The sequence below is a fragment of the Muscardinus avellanarius genome (genome assembly GCF_963383645.1).
Source record: "Muscardinus avellanarius genome assembly, chromosome: 13".
Lineage (NCBI taxonomy): Eukaryota > Metazoa > Chordata > Mammalia > Rodentia > Gliridae > Muscardinus > Muscardinus avellanarius.
This window is the reverse complement of record NC_137799.1, coordinates 35,960,579-35,984,707: the sequence shown is the minus strand read 5'-3', so window position 1 is coordinate 35,984,707 and position 24,129 is coordinate 35,960,579. Positions and strand designations below refer to the sequence as shown.

At 45.4% G+C, this 24,129-nt stretch overlaps 1 protein-coding gene across 1 annotated transcript in view; it reads left to right on the top strand.

The window, feature by feature from the left end:
• GALNT12 (polypeptide N-acetylgalactosaminyltransferase 12) overlaps window positions 1–24,129 on the top strand; it is a gene marked incomplete at both ends in the record, with an annotated part of 36,958 nt that overhangs the window by 884 nt on the left and 11,945 nt on the right. The window contains 4 exons of the mRNA XM_080709555.1: window positions 14,558–14,727; window positions 18,956–19,145; window positions 21,596–21,781; window positions 22,857–22,974. Of these exons, the coding sequence (XP_080565681.1) occupies window positions 14,558–14,727; window positions 18,956–19,145; window positions 21,596–21,781; window positions 22,857–22,974 (664 nt within the window). The remainder of the gene's footprint in view (window positions 1–14,557; window positions 14,728–18,955; window positions 19,146–21,595; window positions 21,782–22,856; window positions 22,975–24,129) is intronic.

Here is a 24,129-nt window from a genome sequence, read left to right as displayed (position 1 = left end):
CAGCTCACTCCTGTGGGTGGTGCGGGACTGCCGCCAGTGCAGAGGCTTAGTTCCTGTTGGAGCTGCTGGCTGAACTGGTTGCTCCCCTGCCCGGGTGAGGGACAGCAGGAAACAGTGCTGCCACCTCTGTCCTTGGACCACCAGGCCTCCGCCCTGCACCTTGAGTTGTCAGGGATCTTCAGCTCCTGCTGAGCTCTGTCTTTGGAGTCCTGGAGGAAAAGAGGGGCAAGGAAGCGGCTCCTGCTGGGGGCCATCTGCTGAGTGCTGCAGATACCTGCTGCCCTCCATGCCGTGTCTGCTTAACAGGTATGGAAACAGGTTCAGAGGCCTAGGCGACTCACCTGCCTGGGAGGTAGTGAAATAGCCTTGGGGAACTTTGCTCCCGGGCCTCCTCAGCGCATGCTGATGAGTTTAGAGTGGCTGAATTTCATGTCCTCCCTGGTTTCCAGGATGTACACATGCCTAGCCATGTGTTTCTGCCCAAGGCGTCTTTCACTGTTAATCTTTTTGAGTACAACTTTCTTGGCATTGATAGCAGTTTTCCACTTTTTTTTTTTCTGTGCTGAAGATCGAACTCAGAGGCATTCTACCTCCTAGCTACACCCCCAGCCCTATTTTATTTTTCATTTTGAAACAGGGTCTCACTAAGTAGCTGAGACTGGCCTTGAACCTGTAATCCTCCTATCTATGCCTCCCAAGTACTGGGGTTATACGCACCACTCCTGGCTAGCAGTTCCCACTTTGGCTGAGCCAGGTCTAGGGGAGGCTTTCAGATCAGTTGTAGAGTTGAAGCCTGATCCTGTAAGATAAAAATCTTGGCTCTTTTGATGATCAGCTTTGTGATGTCAGGTAAGTGATTTGGCCTCTTTCAGCCTCAGTTTCCCCATCTGCAAAATAGTGAACTCATAACAGTCTCCACACACTCTATATAAAAGTGGGTAGAAATAACACAGTTTAGGAATTAATAAGACACTAACACCTGGAAAAACAGTGTATTTGTCCTTTTTTTTTTTTTTTTTTTCTTTTCCTGTTCAAGAGTATACTCAGGAGGTTGCTTTTGAGAGTTATCCAGGGATTGATCATACAGTTTTTCTTTTCCGGACTCAACTTCCTTTATTGTCCAAGGTTGTGAATATCTCTTTGAAATGCTATGGATAACCTGTGGGGGCTTATGGTCTCTCGTCTCCATGGTGATGTAGCAGCCCTGTGTCCTATCAGGATTTGCGAATAGATCCTGCTGCTGCATTGACCCTGGGAAATTAATCCAAACCCAGTATAAAGGGCATGTGAATATCCCTGCCTTTAATTCCCACAGCAGGGCCTGATGCCTTATTCTTTCCCAGCCTTGGAGAAGGGTGGGCTTGAGCTGTTTGAGCCTCAGCAGGGCCAGGTATTGAGACATAGTTTCTGAGTGGTCAGTAGAACCTTTAACAGAGTTTCGCTGTGTGTGTGTGTGTGTGTGTGTGTGTGTGTGTGTGTGTGTGTGGTACTGGGTGTGGAACCCAGAGGCTTCCTACCTCCAGGCTATACTCCCAGACCTATTTCATATTTAATTTGGAAACAGGGTCTCACTAAGTTGCTGAGAGCCTCACTAAGTAGCTGAGGCTGGCTTCAAACCTGTGCCATCCTCCCGTCTCAGCCTCCCAAGCATGGGGATTATAAGCGTGCGCCACCACGCCCGGCTAGAATTTCACTTTTTTTTTTTAATATAATAGTATTTTCTTATCCTTAGGAGATAAGTTCTTAGATCCAGTAAATGCCAGAAACCCAGGATAGTATTAAGCTCTATATACTAAGTAAACACTACCATACCATGACAATCAATCTGATAACCAAGGTAGCTGCTAAGCAAATAGCTGGTGGGTAGTGTATACAGAGTGTATACACTGGACAGAGGAACTACTCAAGACCCAGGTGGAATGATATTTCATCATGGTATTCAGAAGGGCATACAATTTGAAATTTACAAATTGTTTATGTCTGGAATTTTCCATTTAATATGTTTGGATTGTGGTTGGCTGGGTAACTGGAACTATAGAAAGTAAAACCTCAGGAAAGAGTGGACTACAGTTCACACAGGGGTGAGCTAATCACTAGTATTTAGCCTGAACTAATATTTAGCCTGAGAAACTAAAATGGCAGATTATCAGGTGAAATGGTGATCTGATAATCTGCCATTTTAGTTTCTGGGGGTCCCCCAGGAGCCTAATTAATAAGCAGAGGGGTATTCAGGGACCTTGATTGTCTAGGAGGAAGCACCTTGAGGGGACATCAAGTCAAACCAGAGGAAAAACCACCCCCCCACCCCCCACCCCTGGTCACACTGCCGATCTGGGACAGAGCTGGCCTACAATCCATTTAAAAAAAAATCTTTTTTTTTAATTTGGTGACAATTATTTATCTAGTGTAATTATAAAACCTGTATGTATTTGTTCTAGAAATTTTAGCAAATGCAGAGAAGCAAACAAGATACAAACATCATAAAAGAACTTAGTACTTGGGAAGAACGATGGTTAACAGTCTGCTGTGTATCCTTCTTCCAAGTATAGAAATAGGTTTTGAAAAATGTACAAATAGGTGTGTGGGTGAGAACAGGCTCGGACATGTGCATGCTCATAGTCCTGCACACTTTTTCTTTTTGTGGTACTGGGGATTGAATGCAGGGACACTTTACCTCTGCACTACACTTTTAGTCGTGTTTTACTTTTTATTTTGAAATGGTTTCACCAAGTTGTTGAGGCTGGCTTTAAACCTGTGATCCTCCTGTCTCAGCCTCCCAAGTACTGGGATTACAGGCGTGTGCCACCACACCCTGCTGCCGCACACATTTTTTTTTTTTTTTTTTTTTTTTTTTTGCGGGTCTGGGGATGGAACCCAGGGGCATTCGACCTCCAAGCTATACCCCCAGCCCTATTTTTTATTCTTTATTTTGAAACTGGGTCTCACTGAGTTGCAAAGGCCCTCACTACGTAGCTGAGGCTGTCTGCGAACCGCGATCCTCTGGTCTCAGCCTCCCAAATGCTGGGATTTCAAGTGTGCGACATCACGCCTGGCTCCCTCGCACATTTTTTTAATGAAAGTCTTTGCACTACCAAACATAAACCTGTCATGAGAGGCGAGGTGTTGTGCTCAGCCCAGGACCATTGTTTGGCTCTTCCTCGTATCTGCAAGGCTTGGCACTGTGTTCGCCCCTTTGGACAGGGCTAGGCCCATAAAGAGACATTTGAAGTGTTGGCTCTACTTCTGTGAGATCCCTCATAGAATCTAATAATTTGCATGCCATGGAATTAGAGCACAGCTTTATTTCTATGAATCACAGTACTGACTGGAGAAGGGGGATAATTATGATGAGGAATCCTTGAATGGTAGTATAGTAAGCATAGGGTTCACAGTACTTGCACAAATACCCTCTCATTTGATACTAGCAAAGAAGGGGAACTTTTTTTTTTTTTTGGTGGTACTGGGGTTTCTGGAAGCCCTTCTACCTCCGGGCTACACTCCCAGACCCATTTTTTTAAATACTTTTTAAAATTTGGAAACAGGGTCTCCCGCTGGCTTCGAACCTGCGTGATCCTCCTGTCTCCACCTCCCAAGCGTGGGGATTACAAGCGTGCGCCACCACGCCTGGCAGAAGGGGAACTTTTACTCCAAGATGGTAGCAAGCCACAGTGGGTACCAGATAGCTGGGTTTGCAGCTCTGGGGAACTTTTAAAATATATTGACTGCCAGAACAATTAGATCAGAATTTCTGCTGGTGAGGCCTAGGCTGAGTCTAATGTGCAGCCATGGTTGAAAGCTGCTGACCTGGTGCCTATGGATTTTCTGGCTCAGAAGATTCCAGGATAGATGCTTTTGAGAATGTGGGAAAAGTTTAAAGTTGGAGGAGTGGGGATTAATAATAGGTCAAGTGCAGCTGAAATCAGTTGGGAGGTCTGTCACAAATGGTTGCTAATAATGTGCCAAAATTATGAGAAAAAAATTCAGTTCTCATAGAACATAGGGTCATTGAGATGATCACTATAATAGCATTATTGCCTTTTACATTCTGACTTGGTAGCAAGAGAAAAGAAAGTGGAGCGACAGTGCCCTCCAGGGCTGTGCATTTCCCCGGGCACAACTGTGGGGTGCTGTGCTTGAGGACACCAGTCTTCTCTACTGTGCACCGCTGACCAGGAACGCGTGTGATTAATACACAGGTGTTTGTGTTTCTTGACTGCCTGCTTTGGTTTTCGCCTTGTTAGTGCTACAACTACAGATGTGTGTTTGAGTTTGGGAGTCAGGATTTGGGATGGCAAAGAGTCTCAAAGTAGGGCCACATAAGTAATTCGAGAAAACTAAATGTGTCTTGCTGGCGTTGTCAGAAGGGAGTTGGTCTGAATTTCTGTTTTTGCAGAGATAGCCTACTTGTCTTGTCTCATAGCAAAGTTATCTTTGTAAAACATCACACATGAGGTAGACATTAGGCTGATGTTTTTTTTTTTCTTCTCTGATAACGTTGTAAACTGCAGGATATTTTACGAATTCTTATTAGACCCATGCAGTATTGCCGCGCCTTCTTCCCTAGTCTAAAACTGAGCAAGGCTCGTTTTAGCAGGAATGATGCACGGCAGACATTCCCTGGAACGGGCACATGGCATCTCCTTCTGGGGAATAGTATTAGGCATGGGGATTTGGGGGTATTTTGGAATTGGCCTTGTTACCAAAAAGATACTTGAGACTTGTTATTAATGGTCCCAAATTGTTTAAAACAATTCAAGATTTGCTCCCTGAAGCTGTAACATTTATGTATGAGTTGCACCTAAATTTCCAAATGACCGATCTAACAAGAATTCTATAAAGACTCAGACAATAACAAGCAGAACAAGCCTTAAAGGCAACCAATCCTCCCTAGGTTTTTCCCAAGCAAATATTAACAATACACCCAAAACAGAGCCAAGACAAATTGTTCCCACCATCATGAATTCTAAAGAGCCAGCATATGTTATCAGAGGTAGGCTGTGGTAGAGTGCCTACTGACCCCCAGTAACCCTACCCCTTTTGGTTGTACAGTGGGTACATGGACAGCAGCAGAATAGATGGGTACCAGGCACAGCCTTGGGACATGGGAAAGTATGAAACGTTCCTCTCCTTAGTAGTGCCTATTGATTAAAAAACAATGTGTATCAATCAGAGAGTATAATGCTAAGTATAGGATATGATTTTGATATTATATTAGTAGTTAATAATAAACTTCTGATCTTTTCTGTGGTTGCACTCTTCATTTTTGTCAGTGTCTTCATGTTACCTTTCCCTTCTTTTTTCTTTCATTCATTCATTGTCTACTCATATTTTTAGACGTGTTTTTGAATAACAGATTGCTCCATTTTGTGTTGTCTTAATGACAACACACAAATTTCTGACTGGTAGCCTTTGACTTTTAACTATATATTTATAACCATTTACATTTATTATGTTTACTGATATCTTTGGATTTGATTGTGCCATTTTATTTTCTGCTTTCTATTTGCTATGTTCTCCCACCCCCCCATTTGGTGGGACTGGGGATTGAACCCAGGGTTATTATACTGCTGAGTTACACCTCCAGCCCTTTATATATATATATATATATGTGTGTGTGTGTGTGTGTGTGTGTGTGTGTGTGTGTATTTATTTTTTTATTTTTTTATTTTTTTTACTTTGAAACAGGATCTCATTAAGTTGCTCTGTGCTGGCCTTGAACCTGCTGTTGTCCTATCCTAGCCTCCCAAGTACTGGGATTACAGACATTTGCTACCATACCTGGCTCGTTATCCTCTTTTTTTTTTTTTTGCGAATCTGGGGGTGGAACCCAGGGGCATTTGACCTCTGAGCTACACCTCCTGCCCTATTTTTTTATTCTTTATTTTGAAACAGGGTCTCACTGAGTTGCAGAGGGCCTCACTAAGTAGCTGAGGCTGTCTGCGAACTGTGATCCTCTGGTCTCAGCCTCCCGAATGCTGGGATTACAAGTGTGCGCCACCATGCCCAGCTCCTCTTTTTTTTTTTTTTTTTTTTTTTTTTGGTGGTACTGGGTGTGGAACCCAGAGGCTTTCTATCTCCGGGCTATGCTCCCAGACCTATTTTTTTAATATTTTATTTGGAAACAGGGTCTCACTAAGTTGCTTGAGAGTCTCACTCAGTAGATGAGGCTGGCTTCGAACCTGTGCGATCCTCCTGTCTCAGCCTCCCAAGCACGGGGATTAAAGCGTGCGTCACCACGCCCGGCCTGGCTCCTCTTCTTAATGTAACTTTCCCTGCTGGTTTTTTTTTTTGTTTTTTTGTTTTTTTTTGTTAACAGTCCCGTCCCCCATCTTATTCCATTTTTCTCCCAACTAATTTAGCATTTATATTATCTGTTTTTGATCTTTTGCCAGAAGTCCTGTGTTCACTTTTAGAAATATTTAGACTCTATATTAGTCAGGATTCTTTTTGGTCGACAGTAGCTAAAAACCCAATGTAGACTGATTTAAGTATAAAGAAAATATAATAGCTTCTAGCCCAGAGAAGTCTGGGATTCAAAGTTTAGGTCATGCTGTACCCTGGATTTAGGGATGCAGATGTCAGCTAGGAAATATTGACTGGGCAGGCTGGAGGCATGTAACCCTAAAAGAGGCAGAGGTGCATGTGTCTGTGTGTGTATGTCTGTGTTTGTGCCTGTCCAGCCCTGCAGAAACCACATAGACTGAATCAGGGAGGCATGATTCCTAAAAGGAAATCAAGGTGAGGTGTCATAAAGAAAGGAGAAAGGGTTTTGAGCTGGTAAAACACACACCTGCACCTTATATCTCCCTGGCCTGTTCTACAGAGGATGTGAGTTTTTGTTATTTTTCTAAGAGACACTTATGCGATAACCTTAATATAAAGATTAAGCGATCAGGAGCAATTTCCCATATGCATTCATTCATATCCATCTGATACGCAGGCTTGTATTACACTAGTGGAGATTATTGTAGCTCCTATTTAGTTATGAAGATGAAGTGAAATAAAGCCCAAGAAACGTTTAGCACACTGCCTGTCGTGTAACTTGATAAACATGATTGAATTTCCAGCCACAGTACGAGGCATGCTGAAGTAGACAAACTCAGCTGGCCCTCGCCCGCACAAAGCCCATGGAATCTGCTGGAAACTTAGTGATATGCTGGCTTACTGTGATTTGGCATTAACTCTGAGGTTCCTTTTGTTCCTCAAGGCAGAAGTGGAACCCCATAGTGATACAGAACCGTTCTTGCCAGTCTTTTAATCCATAAGGAAAAAAAAGTGCTTTTTCTGGAAACTAACTTATAGACATTTGGTAGGATGTGTTGCACTTCATAAAGGGATGGGATTTTTTTTTTTTGGTGATACTGGGGTTCCTGGAAGCCCCTTCTACCTCCGGGCTACACTCCCAGACCTATTTTATATATTTTTTATTTGGAAGCAGGGTCTCTTAAGCCAGCGAGGCTGGCTCCAAACCAGCGCGATCCTCCTGTCTCTGCCTCCCAAGCGCAGAATTACAAGTGTGCGCCACAACGCCTGGCTTAAGGGATGTTTTAAAGAAAGACTCAGAAACTGTGCCAGGCCCAGGAAAAAGAAGAGGGCAGAATATTAAATTACTGCTCCATAAAGGTATTTGAAGAAAAATGACTCAGCTTTTAAAAAATAATCTTTTTTATTGTTATAAAAATTGTGCACATTCATTATAGAACAAAGTTAGAATGTAGAAAAATATAAAGCATTGCATAAGAATCAGCGACAACCCTACCACTTTTCAGAAATCACCATTTATAACATTTTTGGCATAGTTCTTTCTATTGTTTATTGTTGATATGTGAGCATACACACACGCACACACACACACACACACATTGTTTATAGAGTGGGATATTTACAAATTTGTACCCTGCTGTTTGACCATTCTCTATTATTAGATATTCTCTGAAAATGTCATTTGATGGCCATGTAGCATTTCTTCTTGTAGCTTTTCTATACTTTAACTTTCGCTTCCTTGTTGAACACTGAAACTGCGTATAGCTTTTGCTATTACAATCATATGTTACAAAGAAAAAAATTATAATAAGCCTTGGCCAGGGTACCAGATTATTTCCTTAAGCAAAAAAAACTCTTAGAGTGATATGAGATCAAGGAGAAAAAGAATATTTTAAAGCTCTGGATAAGTTTTGCCAGGTTGTCACCCCGCTTGGTGACACAAAGTTCCTACCTAGACAACTATAGGATGGTGACTTTGCGCCTCTTATTTTTCAGAGAGCAGTGAAAACACATATACAAACAAAGTTGAAGAGGGGCTAATGTATGTTCCAACTCTATTTGTCCAGGCAGAGAAGAAATAAATTTAATCCCAAGGAATAAGGATGTGATTTCAGATTAAAGGACAGTTCTCTCTCTCTCTTTTTCTTTTCTTTTTTTTTTTTTTTTTGTGCTACTGGAGTGGAACCCAGGGGCATTCTACCTCCAAGCGACACCCCAGCCCTATTTTTTCTTCTTTATTTTGAAACAGGGTTTCACTGAGTAGCCAAGGCTGGCTGCGAACCGCAATCCTCCTATCTCAGCCTCCCAAATGCTGGGCTTACAAGCATGCGCCACCATGCCTGGCTTAAAGGACAGTTCTTTATGTTGAATAAACTTTAAGAATTCCACTTCTGGCCAGATGTGGTGGCGCACGCTTGTAATCCCAGCATTTGGGAGGCTGAGACAGGAGTGTCACAATTTGTGGATAGCCTTAGCTATTTAGTGAGGCCCTTTGCAACTCAGGAAGACCCTGTTTCAAAATAAAGAATAGCCAGGCGTGGTGGCGCATGCTTGTAATCCCCACACTTGGGAGGCGGAGACAGGAGGATCGTGCAGATTCAAAGCCAGCTGTGCGCGCTGGCTTAGGAGACCCTGTTTCTAACTAAATATATAAAATAGGTCTGGGAGTGTAGCCTGGAGGTAGAAGGGCTTCCAGGAACCCCAGTACCACCAAAAAACAAACAAACAAACAAACAAACAAAACAGGGCTAGGGGTGTATCTCAGAGGTAGAATGCCCCTGGGTTCCAACCCCAGTACTGCAAAATCATCATCTTCATCTTCATCATCATCAAAAAATTGGGCTAGAGGCCAGTGTGGTGATACATGTTTGTAATCCCAGAACTTGGGAGGCTGAGACAGGAAGATTGCAGGTTTAAGGTCAGCCTCAGCTACTCAACTACTTAGTGACGCCCTCTGTAACTTAGTGAGATCCTCTTTCAAAATGAATAATAATAAAGAAAGGGTGGGGGTGTAGCTCAGAGGTAGAATGTCCCTGGATTCCATTTCCAGTACTGAAAAAAAAATCCCACTTCACCATTCTTCTTTGTACTCATTTGCCTTTGAGCCTAGTTATGTTCAAAACTTAAGTTTTAGCTGTATATTTTTTTAAGGTTAAAAACCAACCACCATATTTTTAGTTTTCACAGAACACTTTTTTTTTTGGTGGTACTGGGGTTCCTGGAAACCCTTCTCCGGGCTATACTCCCAGACCCATTTTATATTTTTATTTGGAAACAGGGCCTCTTAAGCCAGTGAGGCTGGCTTCGAACCTATGCGATCCTCCTGTCTCCACCTCCCAAGCATGGGGATTACAAGTGTGCGCCACCACCCCTGGCCACAGAACACTTTTTGTGTGTGTAATGTGTTAGTTAGCTTTCTATTACTGTAATGAAGTTGAGAGAAGTCAACTTATAAAGAGAATAGATTCATTTCAGTTCACAGGTTTGGAGGTTTCAGCCCGTGACCTAGGCTCTGCTCCTTTAGGCTGGCAACGGCATATCATGGCGGAAGCACATGATAGAGCATTCCTCGCACTTCATAGCTGGGAATGAAAGCTAGAGGAAGAGGCAAGGTCCCATAGCCTCTTTTGAAGGTATGTCCCCTATGACCTAAACCTCCTACTAGGTCCCAGCTCAAAGGCTTCACCATCTCCCATTAGTGCCAAGCTGAGGATCAAGCCTTGAGCACATGGGCCTTTGGGGACATCTAGAGGTAACCTGTAGCAGTAAGCAGTTAATCCTTTCTGAGGCTCTTAGTGGGCTACAGCTCAGCACTGTATAGCTTTTCCGTGTATCTTGTCTAGTACATGGGAGCTTAATAATACACGGGTGCTTGTTAGTATGTTTATGATATACACATGTGTTTTCTATTTGCTACCACATGTATTTGGAGGAAGGGGGCTGTTTTGGTAGAAGAGGGAACTAATGAGATTGAGGACATTTGTAGAGGACACTAAGATTGAACCACATATTTATAGATCAGAATTGGCTTGTTGTTTGGGTATACCCTTTGCAATGTTAAAACCCTTTTTTGGTATTCAACTTTTAATTTTGGAAAATTCAAACCTAGAGAAAATTTGCAAGAGTAGCACAATGAAGTCTTCATCTAGAGCTATGACTTATTAGTTTGCGCCAATCTCCTTGATTTTCCTCTTTCTAGATGTCCACTAACATACACATTTGAAAGTGAGCTGCCGAGATGATAACCTTCATCTGTCATTTCTCCGTCTTTTTCAGGAACAAGGGAAATCTCTCATGATACTTTGGCATAGCTGTCAAAGTCAGGAAAGTTATATGATATCAGATATCTCCAGAGGTTCCAACTTTTTTTTTTGGGGGGGGCAGCTTGTGGACTGAATCCATGTTCTCCTTTATGCTAGGCAAGCATTCTTCCACTAAGCTATACCCTTAGTCCTTTTAACTCTTTATTTTGAGACAGGCTCTTGCTAAGTTCCTAAGGCTTGCCTCAAACCCATGATATTTCTGCCTCAGCTTCTTAAGCAGCTAGGATTACCAGCTTGTGCTACCATCTGTGGTCCAGAGGCGCCAACTTTTCCTATGTGTGTGGTATTGGGGAGGGAACCCAGGGGCATTCTACCTCCGAGCAACACCCCCAGCCCTATTTTTCATTCTTTATTTTGAAACAGGGTCTCACTGAATTGCAAAGGGCCTCACTAAATAACTGAGGCTGTCCTCAAACCACGATCTTCCTGTCTCCGCCTCCTAAATGCTGGGATCATAAGCATGCGCCACCATACCTGGCTTGGCTCCAACTATTACAGCATTGCTTTTCCAAGCAAGTGTTAGGTGTGGCACTGATATGTTCTGTTTCTTTAGTCTCCTTCGTCCTTCTTAACTTTTCATTGGATCTAATAGTCTAATTGTGATTTACTTCAAGATAGGTATGACCATAAAACTTAATGGCTTAAAGCATCAGTAAGCAGTTATTACCGTACATAGTCTCTGTGCTCTGAGAATTGGCTGGGTTGGTCTGGCTTATACTCTCTCAGGGAGTCACTGCCAGAATGGTGCCTGGATGGTGCTCTTCTCATCTGAAGGCTTGACTGGCCCCGGGGTTCTGCTCACATCTAGAGCTGGCATGTGTATACTGTCTGTCGGCAGGAAGTTTCAGTTTCTCATCAGTAGACTCCTCTGCTGGGCTGCTTGAGCAGCCTCACAACATGGCAGCTGGCTTACTGCAGAATGAGTGGTACATTCCACTGAGAAATATCTGTCAAATGACCTCACCTTGGAAGTCATACGACTCTTCTGCTCTTAAAATATGTCTATAAATGCCTGGATCTTCTCTCCTTGAGTGTGATCAGATTCTCCAGTGCAGACGGAAGGCTTTTCTCTGGGTCAGTGCTAAGTAATTATTTCCATCAATGAAAACCCATGGCATCCGAGGAGACAACTGCCGGCTGTCTAGGTGCCGGCAGGGGAGCTCTGGAGTTTTCATGCATCCAGCTTGGCTTGACTTCTCCTTGAGTGCGGGATATAGCCAGAACGCAAACATAGATGGCTAGAGGAGCCAGCTCCTATCAGAGACTAAGACAATAAGTCTGTGGTTATGAAGGGGTCACCTGGTGATAGCAGAGCCAGGTTGCTGCTCGGGGGTCTTGGAACTTACCTTGGAAGCTATCCTGGCATTTAGGCAAAGAGTCTTGGGATTTGTTAGATGAACCTGAGAGAGTAGAGAAGAGAAATTGTCCATCTCTTAGAGATGCTGGATGGGGAAGTGTAGTCCAGAAGCCTTTATCTTTAGATTCAGGGGGATCTGCCCCCATTTGGTGGAAGGAACAAGTGAGACCTTGTAGCAAGATCCTGGGACTCCGATATTTCAGCCCAGTATACACAGAGCCCCCTGCTCAGTGAGCTGATCAAGTGACTCCAGCTCTCTGAGCTTCGTCTTTAAAATGAGAGCAAGAAATGCTAACACAGGAAGTGGTTTTGAAGGTTAAAAAAGTGCATTTCATTGATTCCAAGGAACATTTTTTTTTCTTTTTGGTACTGAGGATGAACCCAGGGCCATTCTAACTCTGAAACTCTGAGCTACATCCCCCACCCTATTTTTTCATTATTCTTTATTTTTATTTATTTATTTATTTTGTTTTTGTTTTTGATTTTTTTTTTTTTTTGGTGATACTGGGGGAAGAACCCAGGGGCTTTCTACCTCTGGGATATACTCCCAGACCTTTTTTATATTTTATTTGAAAACAGGGTCTCACTAAGTTGCTGAGAGCCTCACTAAGTAGCTGAGGTTGGCTTTGAACCCGTGTGATCCTCCTGTCTCAGCCTCCCAAGCGTGGGGATTACAAGCATGCGCCACCACGCCTGGCTCCAAGGAACATTTTTTGTCTCCATTTCAGCATTTCCGAAATTAGTATTGCCTTAAAAATATATGTGTATTATACCCTTATGATTGGCCCCATTTCCACTTCTTATTGGTTCATTAGAAAATGTATCTTCCAATGTGCTTAGCTTTGATTAAACACTGGAGCTATAATAGGACTAAAGAACTGCATATTTTTCTAAGGTATGGCAAAGGTAATATGTTTCTTATAAGAAAAAGTCCTTGCCTTTTAGATATACATATTGAAATAGTTACGGCTGCTACAATATGCTGGATTTTCTTTAAAAATGGCCTGAGGCAGGGCAGTGGGTAATGACATAGATTAATTGAGATTGACCACGTGTTGACAATTGTTGCCGCTGAGCAAAGGGTCCCCCAGGAAGCTCTTGTTTACTTTTAATAGGGTTGAAAATTTTCATAGTAAAACAAAGGGAGGGGGACAGTTGTGCATGCAAAGGACCCTTCTTGACTTTTCATGGGTCAGTCCCTCCTCCTTCGGGCCTCACCCTAAATGCTACCTTCCCTGAGGGGCCTCCCAGCTCACCCACTCTGCAGTTGCCCCCCTCTGTCACCTTCTTGTACTTCCTTCTCCTGCTGTCACTGATTTGCTTTCTTGGTCGCTATCCTCCTGAGTGTAGGCTCCACGGGAGCCTGGACCTTGCCAATTTGACACACAGTCAGTGATAGAGAAGCATTTGGTGACTGGCTGATAAAGGGTCTCCTGGTACCATGCTGAGCGTGTGGCAGACAGTCCATGGATGTTGGTTTCACCCCGGTCCTTTTAGTTCTGCGTCTCCTCTCCTGTTCGATCCATCTCTCAGCCTGCCCAGTAAGGCCTTGCCTTCACTGCCCAAGTAACCTGGCTCAGCATTTATATTTATCTCTTTCTTTAATATCTAGCTGTTCCCTTGGTCAGCCCCCAGCATTGTAGAACTCTGGTCCTTCTGGTGTCCCTGAAGTGTTGCCCCCATCTTGCTATCAGCCGCTTCCTGCTGATAATTCCCAGCACTGCTCCTAGGTCGGTCCTGTGACACTGGGAGATTATTATCAGTCATTTTGAGGATAGATTTTTCTATGTGGACCAGGAAACCTTCAGTGCAAAGTGACAGCAAAGTCTCCTCAACAAAGAAGGAGCTTATTGGTTCCCATGAGGACCGTTCAGCGCCTATCCTGACCTCACCCCCCCCCACACGCGGCTCCGCAGGGGGGTTCGGTACTGGGGGGAGGGAAGGTGGCGCCCTTTGCAGAGCCCTTCCCAGGATGCTCCTGTGTCCCAGCCTTGATTCTGATTCTGATTGAGGCATCAGCACACTGCTGTGTGAAACATAGTCACTGCCGGGTATGGGGAGAAGTAGGGAGGAGCACAGCATGTGAGTAATAGGAATACTCATGGCACACGCTGAGTGCAGGTCCAGGGGTTCCTGTAGGAGCAGGCTGAGCTGCTCTTGGAGGGAGTTTGCTGAGTAGAGAAGACAGCATCCTAGGCCCAGGGAACATTCTGAGCAAGGGCCTGACAACAGGGTTGTAGTGGACAGGTAGGAGAGCTGCGAGGTGGGAGGGAAGTGACAGGCTCCTTCCCTTCTGATTCTGCCTAGTTTGTATGTTGCTCAAATCTGCAAACAATATCCCACGGCCAAAGGTCAGGGTGTCATGAGAACCTTTCTTAGAGACTGTAGCTCCTTGCGGCACATGGAGTGTGTGTATGTGTGTGTGTGTGTATGTGTGTGTGTGTGTATGTGTGTGTGTGTGTGTGTGGGGGGTCCTGTGGGAGATCCTTGGCAGATTATCTCTTCTTCTCCAGGAGCTAGTCCCGAGATCGTGACCTAGGCCCCCTTCCTCACTGCATCCTCAGCACCAACCTGGGCTAGGTTCTAGATTCCTAACATTGTGCTGTATTTGCAGGTGCAAAGAGAAGAAATACGATTATGATAATTTGCCCAAGACATCTGTTGTCATAGCGTTTTATAATGAAGCCTGGTCAACGCTCCTTCGGACAGTTTACAGTGTCCTTGAGACATCCCCAGACATCCTGCTGGAAGAAGTTATTCTGGTGGATGACTACAGTGATAGAGGTAAGCCCCTGCCTGGGCTCCGGGAGGGTCCTGGCCTCGGATGGCTGTGGCAGAAGGTGAGAAAGTGACTAAGGAGGGTAGAATATACATTATTTTTTTTTTTTGGCGGGTCTAGGAATGGAACCCAGGGGCATTTGACATCCGAGCTATAACCCTTGCCCTATTTTTTATTCTTTATTTTGAAACTGGGTCTCACTGAGTTGCAGAGGGCCTCACTAAGTAGCTGAGGCTGTCCGCGAACTGCGATCCTCCGGTCTCAGCCTCCCGAATGCTGGGATTACAAGTGTGCGCCACCACGCCTGGCTAGAATATGTATTCTGTATCCCCTATGCCTAATAGAGACCACGGAGAGAGCTGGCCAGCCCAGAAGCAGCAAGCACAGGCTCTGGAATGGGCATAGGAAGATGAGGGTGCAGGGTGGGCAGGGCCAGGTCAGGGAGGGCCTTAGAGGCCGCTATGACATATTGATGCCTAACAGTGACTCCAGTGGGGAACCACTAGTGGGCTTTAGAGGGTCAGTCTGTAGAACCCACTGATCAATTGGAGAATGGCCAATGGCAGGGCTTGGGGCCAGATGATGATGGCCATCAGGAGGTTGTAGGGGCTTCTTGGGAGCCCACACACAGCGACAGCCTTCGCTTAGCCAGGATTAGCAGTATCCATGGTGTGACCTTGGCCAGTGACACTTAGGTGACTATTTGAAGCAAAGGTAGCAGGGTATAACTGAGGGAAAATATCACAGCTGTACTAAAGGTAGAGCTGTGGGCTGGGCTGCTAGAGCCTTTTTCCAACCAAACCACCATCCTGGGCCACCCAGGAGGTAGCAGCTCTTGCTGGTTGGGCAAATGCTCTGGCAGGTGTCTGACTTCAGAGCTGGCGTACGTGTGTTCTAATTGGCATGTGCATTGGGCTGTTCATGCTGAGACTCAAAAATAACAGTGATTCACACAAACTAGAAATAGCTGTCTCTCACATTTCAGATCTAGTGATTGATAGTCTATGATGGTGTTGGGCTTTGTTCTGGCTCAGCTGCAACCTTGCTTATTCTGCTTGGTTAGGCTGGCTCTTCTCCCACTCACTCTACTCAGCCACAGGCTCTAAGGGGAAGGGGGGGGAAGGGGAGGGCATGGCCTTTCTCTCTTGAGTGTGCTATCTGGAAGTTCCCCCTCATCCCATGGAGCAGACTTGGCCTGGCTACACATAGCTGCAAGAGAGGCTGGGAAATATAGCCTGGTCATAGGCTAAGCTAAAAATCATGGGAGAGTGGGTATCGGGGGCAAGCGTCAGCATCCATGACGAGCAGCAGTGTCCATGACAGCCAGGCTGGGGTTTGATGCCAAGTAAAGCCCAGTAGGCACTGAGCTCTGGGCTCGGGTCTCCTGGGACGGAAGCGAGCTTTGCAGGATTTGGTTGTGGCTCCTTGGGGGAGTCACTTTTCTCCTCTGAGCCTCAGCCTTACCTGTAAATAGGTTAATCCACATCTGACAGAGTTGTAGTGAGGAATAAATGGAGTCATGTACAGGACAGAACCTCATGTGGCAGCCAGCACATGGTAGGTGCTAAGGTGGCAGCCTGCACTTAGTAGGTGCTCATCTGTGTTTCCTTTTTATCTTTCTCTGGGATTGTTTTAAATCTATCTGTGTACATAGCAATTCCAAGATACACTACTTGGGCTTGAATCTCCACTCCAACACCTAGTGACTATGCTTTTTTTTTGTACTGGGGATTGAATCCAGGGGCATTCTACCTCTGGGCTGTCCCCCATCCATTTTTTACTTTTATGTCAAAATAGAATCTTGTTAAGTTGCTGAAGCTGATCTTGAACCTGTGATCCTCTTGCCTCAGCTTCTCAAGTACAGGCTTGTGCCACCGCACCCCGTATGACCATACTACAAATTTGAGCAATGATCTTAACCAGTTGCCACATTGACTTCAGCCCCTAGAAAATGGGAATATGACTACTTCCTACCCTGTAGAATCATTGTGAGGATTATATGAGGTAAGATATTGGGTTAGTGCCTGGCAGATGTTTAGCTCTATCTAACTATCAAGTACTATAAAAAAACCATAAAGTATAAAAAGTTACCATTTCACCAATATATTGATCTAATAGCAAATATTAGAGTGTTTATTTTTTCTTTATGGGCTTGAACAGCTCCTTGGCGCAGGAGAACTGTGTGGTGTGCACTCTTTCGTATAGCTCAGTTCTCCTGCGTGTGGAGAGCAGTGTGGCTCAGCCTTCTCTCCTCCTGCAGCCACGGTGACCTGCAGAGCATGGAGGGGCTGCTGACCTGGAGCAGGTGCATCAGCAGTGCTGCTTCTGCAGGATCAGGATGAGCCGGATGAAGTCGCAGAGCCTCTGGATGCAGGAAATGCTCAGGGCTGACGGGAAGTCAGTGCCGATGGCTGATCAGCTTTGCTTTCTCCTTGCCCTCAACTTATTTTCAGTTGTATTGAGGATCTAACAAGAAAATCAGCCAATGAATCAGTGTCAAGGATATTTAGAAAAACATTTTCATGAACTATGAAGCAACTGGAATACTTGATACAGTTTTCCCCTTTGCCGATGGTAGAGGACTTTGAGCCCACACTGATAGGACTCTCATTTTTGTCTGGTCTGAGTGGGTTCCCGCCTGCCTCCACTTGACCCACTGGGGGGTGTGACTTATCATCCAGTCTCACAGTCCTGTCCATGGGGGTCAAGAGACTTGGGGGTCAGTGCTAAATGGGGATATGTCCTCTCCGCTCATTGCTTTTTTGTAGATTGCCTTCTGGCAAGTTTTTTATTTGTTTTATTCTTGTGTTGTAGTGGTGGTGGAGGTACTGAGGATTGAACCCAGGGCCATTCTACCTCTGAACTACACCCTAGCCCTATTTTATTTTTATTTTGAAGTTTTGCCAGGTTGATGAGTGTCTCACTACTTGCTGTCCTGGAACCTGTTGTTCTCCTGTTTCAGCCTCCCAAGTGTTGGGATTACAGGCATGCACCACCATGCCTGGCTTGATTTGTTTAATAAGGACGAAAAATTACAGAAGAAAAAACTCTGTAAATCAGTGTTAAGTCTGTGACCTGTGGAACCAGACTGCCAGGGTTCAAATCATGGCTCCTAATCTTCCTTGCTCTGTGACTTTGTGCACGTCACTTGGTGACTGTGGCCCCAGTTCTCTGTGGAATGGGAATAGTACTAGTACTTACCCCAGACTCGTTAGGGGGATCCGATGGGTTATTGATAAATTACTTAGACAGTATTTAGCACAGCAGACAGACTTTAATGTTTGCTGTATTATTACTGCTGCTACTATATACACTGTAAAGTTAGTAGAGAAAATTTATACTAACGTAATTAGTTTTAATAAAAAGTATTAGTGTTTAGTCACTATAACAAACTATTTGATACAGGCACAGGTTGGGAGGTTCAAGGGCATGGGGCAGCATCCATTTTGCTTTGTCACATCATGGTAGATGGCAGTAGAAGGACCATATTCAGGGACATGTGGTTGTATCTACAGCTGGGAGCAGAGAGAATGGGGTCCCACAGTCCCCTGTGAGGGCACACCCCAATGACTTAGGGACCTCCCGTTAGGCACCACCTCCCAAACGCAGTGCCCTGGGGACCAGGCTTTAATCACAGTGCACCCTTGGGGGATACAGACCATATTCAAACCACAGCATTGTGGTTGGAGGGTTTTGTGTTTTTTTTTTTATTTTTATGTTTTGGTACTGGGGATTAAACTCAGGAACATTCTACCTCTGAACCATACCCCAACCATTTTTTTATTTTTATTTTGAAACAGGGTCTTGTTAAGTTGCTGGGAGTCTTCCTTAGTTGCTGCGGCTAGCCTCAAACCTGGGCTCTTCCTGTCTCAGCCTCCCAATTGCTGTAATTATAAGCATGTGCTACTGTGCCCGGCTTTACTTTTTAATGTTCACAAATCAAGCTCTGAAGTCATTTTTTTGGTAATGACTTTATTGAGATATATTCAGGTACCATATCATCCACCCCTTTAAAATATAGGTTCAATATGCATGTGTTTTGTCAGGAGCAAATGGTGGCTCTGGAATTCCACCACCCAGGCGAGGTAAAGGCATCCTAGGTGGCAAAGTAAAGTGGGCTCATGTCTAGTTCTTCTTTCTTTGGGGAGAGGAAGACTTCAAGGACCCAGCTTGGTTGGGGCACCCTACCAGGAGCATGCCACAGCTACCTTGTTGCTCTGCTTGCTTCCCCAGAGCACCTGAAGGAGCGCTTGGTCACCGAGCTGTCAGGCTTGCCCAAGGTACGCCTGATCCGTGCCACCAAGAGGGAGGGCCTGGTGCGGGCCCGGCTGCTGGGGGCATCTGTGGCCAGGGGCGATGTGCTTACCTTCCTGGACTGCCACTGTGAGTGCCACGAGGGGTGGCTGGAGCCGCTGTTACAGAGGTGCGTGAGCTGCCCATTGGGGGAGGGGGGTGGCACTGTTGAATGATGAGAACACACCAGCCCGTATCAGGAGGCCCTGTACCAGTTTGCTCTTACTGTTACTTTTTAATCTAAGCTTGCGGTAGAAGACCTAGGAAGCACCACCAGAAATTTTAAAACATTGTCATCATATAGAATCACATTTCTACAGAATATATGTGTCAGTGATTTATCTCAGGCAAAGCTCACTTATCCATTACCCGCAGGAAGCTCAATGCCTGGACCCTTGAGACTCAGAGGAACCCACAAAAACTTTCTTTCTTTGTTTTTTTTGGTGGTACTGGGGTTCCTGGAAGCCCTTCTACCTCTGGGCTACACTCCCAAACCTATTTTATATTTTTATTTGGAAACAGGGTCTTTTAAGCCAGCGCGGCTGGCTTTGAACCTGCCTGATCCTCCTGTCTCTGCCTCCCAAGCGCGGGGATTACAAGCATGTGCCACCACGCCCGGCCCCACAAAAGCTTTCTGACTAATTTTTGCAGTGCTAGGGGTGGAACAGGGCCTTTCATATTCTAGGCAAGCACTCTACCACTGAGCTGTGGTCTCAGCCCTGTCCGTGGGGCTAGTTGGTAATAAAACTAACACATTTTATGTTAGTTTTATTAAAAATCAGAAGGAAATAATGAATATCATAACATTTTATATATATGAGTGTATAATAATGAATCTAGCCTGGATTTTATCTGTCTTTATGCCAGTATTGTCACAAAATACACAATTTTTTTTTTTTTTGAGGCAGTCTCACTTAGTTGCTCAGGCTGTCCTTGAGCCCATGATCCTCCTACCTCAACCTCCCAAGTAGCTGGGATTACAGGCATATGCTACTGTGCCAGGCTCTAAAGTGTGTGTGTGTGTGTGTGTGTGTGTGTGTGTGTGTGTGTGTGTTAGTGGAGGAAGAGGCCCATGCAAACCATCATGTGGCTATCTAAGGCCATATCCCCTGCTGCCCCATAGCCCCTGACTGTACCTTTTCTAACCAGAGGCCCTGCTTCATTTTCCTCTGTTGGCCCCTCCTCTCCCAGCCTCCAGTCTCTCTCTTCCCCTTCTCCTGATTCTGCATTAATGCAAGGCAGGAGCCCTTGGAAGGAGAAGCAGGTGTAGGTGGTCTCTGGCCTTCCTTCTGTGGAGCCGGAAAGCCCTGCAGTTGGGGAACTGTTTCCCCATGGCCTCTGACACTTGGTTGCCAGCATCTGTCTGGAAGAGCTGTGTAACACTTAACCTCCCTTGCTGGGTGAGACCGAGCTGCCCCTGCTCTGCTGCTTCCTGCTGTCCCTGCTCCATGTCCCCCATGGGCATCATCGCTGCCTCTCTCCTCCTCACCTCGCCGGTGAAAACTCAGGACTTCCCAGGACTGTGATGGAAGGTTATTCAGAATGTAATGATGTCTGGAACCTGGACCAGTGGGTTCTTCCTGCACTCCTCCCCACACAGTGCGCATAGATGGCCAGTAAGGTCTGAAGAGGTCCCTCTTCCTCTTAGCTGATGTGCATTTAGAATCCTACTGCAGCTCCCCCTCATTGTAACCAAGACCTTGCTCTACACCTGCAGATGGAGAGGAGGGTGAAGAATCCTGGCTATCCACTGGAAATATCTGGAGAACTTTTTAAACACACTGCCACCTGGGCCTGCAGTTGACCATTTGAGCTGACTCTTAGAAGCAGGGCCCATGTTTCTGGGTATTTCCGTAGTTCCTCTAGGACTGGTGTGCAGTAGGGCTGAGGCATATTGGGACTGCGTCCCAGGCAGTTCTGGCCAGGTATAGTGCCCTTCTCTCCAGGGGCTTTGGGAAATGTCAGAAGGGTTCTAGTTGTTAGGACTTGGTTAATGTCACACAGCAAATAGGAGTAGGATTTGTATGTAATCTAATTGTAAAGCTGACCCTTTGATCTGAGTGCATCTCTGGTCTTAGAGAAATAATTATTTCTTGACATTGAGATGTTTCATTTTGATGAAACCTCTTATACTCCTGAGAAATGGAAAATTGCTTTCTGTTTTAAAAATCACCTTTGAGCATTTAAAAAAAAAAAAGATACCTGGAGGCAAGATCCACAAGTGAAATAAAACTAGACAAATGAGATAACAGAAAAAAAATCACCTTTGATCTTTATCATCTTGAGTTTCATTAGAGGGAGTCAAGTTTAATCAAAGTGTCTATTGAGAGCATCAGAGAATATTGAGGTGGTGGGACTTTTACTATTAAAGCCTCCACCCGGCCTCCCCAGTGCCCCCCGAGGTGGTCCCCTGCCACGACTGCTGCAGGGCTGCAGACTCCTGAATAAGGGAAGCCAGCCCGCCTCACACAGGTGTTCCTCCTTCCTCCTGGATGGATGGTGAGGGTTCATTCACACATCCTAGTTGTCCCCCAGCCACTTATCCGCTGAGGAGAGATGGGATGTCTTGGGTGTTTGCAGGATCCACGAAAAGGAGTCAGCAGTGGTGTGTCCGGTGATTGACGTGATCGACTGGAACACCTTTGAGTACCTGGGCAACGCCGGGGAGCCCCAGATTGGCGGCTTCGACTGGCGGCTGGTGTTCACGTGGCATGTGGTTCCTGAGAGGGAGAGGATGCGGATGCGGTCCCCGATTGATGTCATCAGGTCAGGGGGCGCCTGCTGGGGAACTTGGTTTTTGAGTGTGCCTCGTAGCACTTGGCTAACATGCCAGTCCCGGCCCTCAGGAGGGGGTTAGCTGTCTGTTTCCCTCCTGCCCCCACTTAGTTCTAGAGCAGGCGTTTATTTTTTATTAAATATTTTTGCTATATAATTAGATTTTATATTGGCATATTTTAATTAATTTAAATTTTACATTGGGGATAAAATATGTATACATTAAATTTTACCCTTTTTTTTTTCTAGTGCTGGCAACTGAACCCAGGGCTTTATATATCTAAGCAAGCACTTCTTTCTCAGCGCTTGTTCTTTATAATTCTATATTTTTTTTGTAGTATTGGGGATTGAACCCATGAGCATTCTATCTGTGAAGCACACCCCCAGCTCTATATTTTTTAATTCTTTATTTTGAAATGGGGTCTCACTAAGTTGCAGAGGGCCTCATTAAGTAGCTGAGGCTGGCCGTAAACCCGATCCTCCTGTCTCAGCCTCCTGAGTACTGGGGTTACAAGCGTGCACCACCATGCCCGGCTTGTTCTTTATGATTCTAAGAGCACAAGAGGGCCAGGGGTGTGGCTCAGTGATAGAGTGCTTGCCTAGCCTGTGTGAGGCCCTGGGTCTGATCCCCAGCACCACATTTAAATAAAGTTCAATAAATAAAGGCACAGGTTTTTCTTTTGCTATTGGGCCTTTGCCTGTGCTGGGTGCCATTCATCCCTCTTTGTTCCCAGACCTCACCTCCCCCAGGAAACTTGGCCCTCCCCTCCAAGCCCCCTTCCCTCTTCTGTGTTTCTATGGGGCCCTGGCTGACCTTAGCTAACACAGGTGTCACACACGAAGGGCTTGGCTGTTGAGATGTCTGTTAGGTTCCTGGAGGCAGGGCCCATGGGAACGTCTGTGCCTCTCGGCACAGCTTGGTGCAGGGCACAGAGCACAGAGCACAGAGCATGAACTCAGGTTCTACTTAGAGATGGATGAAAGGACTTGAGGCGTAAAGGTAGTTCAGGCAGCTGTGATGGTGTCCTGCCGCTTACACTGAAATATGGATATCATTCTTTTCTAGGTCTCCAACAATGGCTGGGGGGCTGTTTGCTGTGAGTAAGAAATATTTTGAATATCTGGGGTCTTATGATACTGGAATGGAAGTCTGGGGAGGAGAAAACCTGGAATTCTCCTTTAGGGTAAGTATTCCAGTCTTTTCCCATTCTTAACCTGGTCTCCCCATCCTCTGCCCTGGGGATGATGAGTGTTCTAGGAGAGCCTGGTGGACTTTTCCTCCACGTTGTCCCTTTATCAGTGATCTGGAACACTGATAGTGATGTGTTCATGGTGTAAATACGCCTACCTTCCTTTCAACTTTTAAAAATGTGCTTTTAGAGGTCTGAGGCTGGAAAGGGCTTTGCAAATCATCTGGTTCTTTTCCTTCTCTCTGCAGAGGGGAGGACCAAGGAGAGGGTAGATGACTTGCTCAGGTTCCTTCCGAATTATACTAAAACACAGATTCCTTGCCTCCCGGTCCTATCTCCTGGAGCTTTTGACTCACCACTTAGGAAATAGCCTGTTTATTTAGAACAGTGGCTTTCAAATGTGGACATGCGTGAGAACTGCTGGCAAGTTGGGTTAAGAAGGCAGATTTACAGGCACGGTCTATGGAAAGTCAGACTTGATAGATGTGGCTGGGACCAGAATCTGTTTTCTGTAACAAGCTTACCTACTGAATCTGTTGGACGTGCCACATACGAACCCTTTGAAAAACCCTTAGCATCACAGTGGATTTTCCAGTTAACAGAGTCTATGTTTTTAAGTGTTAAAAAGTAGTATTTTTATTGTATTTTATCTGGTGACCTGGCCTCATAAAAAGAGTTAATAAAGAATTTGGTCTCATTGAGGCCATGCCCGAGGACTCATGCCTTCATTATAAATACCAAATGCTATGCTGTGTGTGTACTCTACTTGGGAAAATGAGGTGTCCTGGCTCCAGAGGACTCTTCCATTGAGTTTGGGGTAGGCTTTTAATGGTCTTTCTGCCTCTTCCCCAGGTGTCGGGCTGCTCTGCCTGCTTCTAGAAGTTCTTCCCTCTCCCTTCCGCACCTCTCTTCTTTCCTATCTTCTGGCTAGGCGATCAGGTAACCCAGCCTTGCTTTACATAATGAGTAAAAGGGGATGCTCGTGCCCCCCTCCCATGAGCTGAGGCTGCGAGGTATCAGTGCATGGATTTCAGGGTCTTGGTTCCCGTGGCTTGTGTGTCTTTTGGGGTGCCTTCTTGCTCTTTGCCTGCATTCGGTGTCAGTGAGCATGCTAGCTAGACAAGTGGCCTCCTGCCTAGGAAGCTGAGC